We start from the raw sequence: 5,669 nt of genomic DNA, 5'->3' as shown, positions 1-5,669 counted from the left end.
TATATATATATAATACCTGGTGACGTGTATTTTTTGCACAGGATTTGCGATACCTTCGGATCTGGATTTGATCTGACATTGAAATCGACAACTTGTCTGGATAATGGGTATGCTCCGTGTGCGAGTGTATATTTCGAACTGCCTGAGTCAGATTTCTGAATACGGTTTCTCCCTCATGCTCGATAGCTTTTTGGATGCGTTTGATACATTTGGGCATCTGCATGAAGTTTACGGATTTTAGGTGTGGAAACAAATCGATTTTAGTTTCTGTGCTTCTGGTGACGGGTGCACTATTGTAATTTAGCGACTTTAATCAATTGTAGTTCCCAAGCCAGGTTTTGATTTGTAAAACCAGATACTTGTGACCCTCGGGAATTGATTACACTTTTCAGCATAGGAATGAGTCCTAATTTGTGCGGGGTTGAATCGCACACTTGCCTTACTATGTATTGTTACAAACAACGTTCAACCGATACTATCAACCAAGGTGTGTTTCATATAAAACTCATCCTATCAACCAAGGTGTGTTTCATATAAAACTCACGCTTGATTCCAAACGATAATTACAAGTACACCTAGTGCAATGGATGATGTGGAGTACAAAGTAGGCGTAGAGGTACGTGCCGATGTTTAGTATATATCACTGCTGCACCTACTGATTTTTGATACTTTCGGGCCGCGCGCTTGTAGGAAGTAAGCGATGTTAAAAGAGTTTCAATATCATTTTTCAAAGGCTCGTGCATCTGTAACGGGCTCACAGCCCAAGACGCAGTCATCTTCGTGCAGATTTTTGTATTGATGGTATATACCCACATGATGTCACCTGATAGTCTTATAAGAGAGCCAGAAAACCGTCGTGATGCACAGGCCATTTAGTTTCGTACCCGATCCTGTGCGGTACCTACACCAATTTTTCATATGTATTATATTCATCGTATACATCAATTATTGGGTTCACGTGGTCGATCTCAGTGAATCGACGAATGTGGCACTGGGAGACTTCCACAGACGGCAGAACAGGTACACTGCAGCGATTGAAAGCTCCAAGAACGGTCCTGTGCTAGAGGGATCTATAACACACTACAATAACAAGGTAATGCTTTCATTTCACGGTTCCACATTCAAGTGCAAAATATGGAGCTTAAGTAAAGCATCATGATAAGGGTATTGTATATTGTTTTGTACCTAATGTGTTCATAAAAAGTTCGTTTGTGATTTCCGAAGTGCTTATACTCGATTGGTGGCCTATAGTGGGCGAGGTACGGAATAGTCTAGTATTCAGTCCTTTTCAAGTGTGATGACTGAATACTCGACACACTTTTCCGAACTAGCTCTTTTTTTAATGTTGACGTGCACACCTTCTAAAACGTAAGCTGAGGAACAACTTGGTTATGAAGGGTGCTGTGATGCAAAGCAGAATTTGGGTACTTGGGTATTGAATTGTATCGCCTATTTGTTCCCTTTCAAAAAGAGGGATTCATTCGAGCATTCGTGGCTCCTATATTAAACTTTTGGATCGGTCGCAAAAAACAAGTTCACGGATAACACCGTGGGACACTGCCATACTTGTGTAGTATCTAGTCACAAATCAGTCTGTGTTTGATTTTACCTGTCCTACATTTAACTAGTGTTGCTGTCTATCCCATTGCAGTTCTAACTGTTTTACGATCTAAACCGATATACTATACCCCCCCCACTCAGGGCATAGTGGTAGGTATGAGTCTTAGACTCACACCCCAACCGAACACTACGGTCGCACACGCCGGCTGTAGGACGACACTCTTCCGGGGAGTTCATGTGACCGCACATGCACGAAAAACAATAGACTGGGGATCGACGACCGCTACAACCAATAAGGGATTGATGACTCATCCACGTGTGGAAGTGGGAGCGGAGTGGATGTCAGCTTTGGAAAGGAAGATTGGTTCTTTTACTAAGGCGAGTGTACATAAATCGTATGCGCGCGTATGAGTTCGGGTTATATGTATATATGTGTGTATTCACCTGACGGGACGTTCACAATCGAACCTTGACCTAAAAGTATAAATTCATCTAGAATAGGTTGATCCGTCAATCAAATTCACTGAACTATGATTACTCGCTTAATTGATATTCAACAGGGTCATATCGGTGGTGTGGTTGATGCTGAAGAGGGGTCTCAAATAGCGGTCAATGCTATTCATTTTTTCAGGACCGGGCTCGGAGTACGGGTAAGCCGTTATGCAACCAAAAAAGAATAGATATGTGTAATTAAATACTTTACTATACTAGTGACGTACACCATATACCATCAATATGGCCCTTATCTAAGAGGCAGTGGTTCTCGCTCGTGTACTATGGATGTATATCTCGCGTCTGGATGTGCCAATCCTACCTGCGATATCTATTGAGCAACTTCTTCGTGTTGTGACACCTAACATGACCGGATTTCTACACGCTCATCTGTTGAATGCTCTTATACTTGTACTGTACTCGGCCGTTGCTTGGTGATCTCACCACTCATTTACATAAATCGCCAGGTGTCATTTTTGTCGCACTCCAATACATAAAGCATTTGCTTCATGTAATTCCTAGTATCAGATATAGTATATTTGTTGTACCACCCCAACATGTGACACAGATAGTGCGTCCCAAAGTCCCAATCACCGCCTATAGGGGTGGGACTCGGAATCGGGTATTAATTACAACGTTGCAGTAGAAGTCGTCCGATTTATTTTGACTGTCGTTTGTACAATTGTACTGTGTCTGATTTTTTGTGCAAGATGACCGACGTGATCGCCATCCATTTCTTCCCACTCGTCGTTACAGTCTCAGCCAAACATAGCTAACCACTCGCTTCGTATTTCATTCTCTTGTCACTTTTGCATAGGGTCGGATTGTGTCAGACTTGTCATACAGCAGTATCTATATGACCCTGGGTGTCGCGTGCCAGGTGCGCCGAGGACTGGATGTGACGTGGGATGCCACTCTCAACGCATTGGCTATGACTCAGGACATGTCGCGCATGTCTTTAGGTATTCGAATGTACTCGTGAACTTGTCACACTTTGAAATGAAAATAAATAGAATCACTGTAGTGTTATAGCCTTCTATTTTGTAAAACGAAAAATACCTTTCTATTTCTATTAATAAAAATCGACAGTGATGACGTGTGTAATATTTTTATCATACAGTCATACAGTTACATGAAATGTATGTAACTGTATGACTGTATGTAAATACACACATTTATATAAAACAAAACAAAAAACACTTCAAACAAGGCCCGGTTGACAAAATAAAAAAATCACGGCCTTCCGGATTAAAAATAGCCTAAAACAGTGCAGGGTCGTAGCGGAAATCGTAATTTAGTAGAGATTCTATACAGAGGGCCGTGAAAAAATTGGACGGAGAGGGGTGGGATTTTTACTATGAGTGGACGTGGTTGACCCAAAGGTACCTTCAACATTCAATCTCATTGGCACTTAGGCGACGCTAGGTCTTCGTCTTGACGAGTAATAAACGTATGCTTAATCTAATCCCGATCCGACTATTGGTTCAAAGGTTATGAAAGATTTGTGTTTGTACCAGTACTGGGTCAGCCTAGCTAAACGTAAGTATCATATCCATAGCGGTTCCATACCTAGCATACCTTTCTCGCATTATAGCAGACTACTTTAATGGTCTATGGAGGAATTATATGTGCACGTATAGCGAGTCTGGACGTGTATTTACTATTTCAGGTATTTACGTACCTCACATTCTCACTAGTACAGAAGTTAGTGGTTAGAATATTAGGTACCCAAATTAGGCGTCTAGACTCGCTAAGTATACGCGCACATACATATATTTAAATATATTCCCCCTTAGACCATTTTAAAAGTAGTTTGCTATAATGTGTAGCCAGAAAAGTCTATACTCTCTATTAGGTACGGATGGACTTGTATTTATAAAGCTTATTGAACCAATAGTCGCCGTCAGACTCGTCAAGACGAATAATTTGTGACGTCTAAGTGCTAACATTGGACGGAGAAGAGGGCGGGATTTCTACTATAGAGAGGTTGACTCAGATGTAACTTATGTTGTCAGTCAAAAGAATATATTTGTAATAAAAAAATAAAAAACACCAATGTCACCGACTTTTTGTATATATAAATTATATATTAATATAGAGTACATATTTATGTAAATATTTACAGCTGGTAAATATAGTAAATAACAATATGTTTTTATATTATTATTATTTTTAAATGGTACATAAATATATATAAAAATACATTTTTTTTTTAAATAAACTGGACGAATCTTGAAGAAATCTTGAAGTCTTGAAACCACCACAAATAGAGCCACCGACACACGCCACCTACGGGTGCAGCCAACATCACACGCCACTAGTCCACCACTATTAGTACAAACTATTTACAGTTTTACACTTCCCACCCACCCACAATACATGTTCTAGCCAATCACTGGGTTCCAATGTTAAATTTTGACATTGGTAGTGTCAGAGGAAGCATGGTTGACACCAACTGCCACGGCCAGGCACAAAAGCATAGGGATAATATTATTTATTTCAAAAATGGCAAGTGTGTATGATACAATGTATGAACATATGGTATGGCTCTCATAGTCGCTGTAGTGGTTCAGGAAAGATTGATAGGAAGAAGTGGTCAGTACATTCCCGTTTGAAGCTTGGGCCAAGTGAGTCGACAATGGAAGATATGTGCTGAGTCAATTCGGGCCGGTGTTGACAAAACACTGTTACTATCTAATGTTCCGTATATTCGCTTGCTGACCTACTAAGTAGAGTATCCACCTCTGTGTTACGGATCGGGTCTGCGCCGTGTAGTGCCGCGGAATGGGTTAGTGCAGAGTACGAAATACCGAGGAGGACCAGGTTATCCGTCATAATCCGGTCGAGAAGCGAGGATGGGGGTAAGCCAATGCCGCACCAGACCACGGATGAATTCAGTATGTGTTGGCTGGCCTGGATCGAAAGTATCATAGTCGGAACCAAAAAGCGCGATGATTTGGTTTGAACCAATATTTGGAAGCAGTATTTCAACAGCGTGATTAGCCGGGGTATGGGGACCATCTGTTGATGTGCCAGGGATGGGTGAGGATACGGCTACTAAATACAAATTTAATAAAACAACAAACAATGAACCTTTCTCTCACATTTTCCTCCTATACATTTAACCCTTTCACAATTCACACCAGCAAAATCACTATTGTGTTTATTCCACACGCATCTACGTCTAGAGAGCCTACCACCGTCTATCACCGAAATGAAGGAAGTGTAAATAGAGGTCATAGATTCAAATTACCTGGTGGCGACTACGTAGATTTTAATGTAAAGGCCTTCGGTAACTGCGGTTGCCTGTCGTTGCTTGAAGACACGGTAATCCATGGGTACAATATTGAACAATTGTGGAATGAGACAACCAAAATATACACACTATTGCTCGCTGAATTGGTCCATGGAAAATTTGCAACTCAGTTAGGGTCGACATTGGAAGTGAAGTCGATCTTAACAAGTGGCGGAATGAGAAGCGAAATTATATTTCAATCGAATAAATCGATATACTTTCAATGTTGTACAATCACATCACAAACACATACAAACATACAAATGTATATATACAAATGTTTATATATGGTATGTAAATATAAACACGCTTGTATATATAT

The 5,669-nt window shown here is 40.6% G+C and overlaps 1 protein-coding gene across 1 annotated transcript in view; it reads left to right on the top strand.

Moving 5' to 3' along the window:
* SARC_07791 (hypothetical protein) overlaps positions 1-3,174 on the top strand; it is an 8,436-nt gene extending 5,262 nt beyond the window's left edge. The window contains exons 5-9 of the mRNA XM_014298258.1: positions 42-107; positions 973-1,093; positions 1,702-1,938; positions 2,121-2,210; positions 2,870-3,174. Of these exons, the coding sequence (XP_014153733.1) occupies positions 42-107; positions 973-1,093; positions 1,702-1,938; positions 2,121-2,210; positions 2,870-3,034 (679 nt within the window). The 3' untranslated portion in view covers positions 3,035-3,174. The remainder of the gene's footprint in view (positions 1-41; positions 108-972; positions 1,094-1,701; positions 1,939-2,120; positions 2,211-2,869) is intronic.
* The last annotated feature ends 2,495 nt before the right edge of the window (positions 3,175-5,669 follow it).

Source organism: Sphaeroforma arctica (genome assembly GCF_001186125.1).
Source record: "Sphaeroforma arctica JP610 unplaced genomic scaffold supercont1.641, whole genome shotgun sequence".
Classification (NCBI taxonomy): Eukaryota; class Ichthyosporea; order Ichthyophonida; genus Sphaeroforma; species Sphaeroforma arctica.
This window is presented reverse-complemented; position numbering and strand designations above follow the sequence as displayed.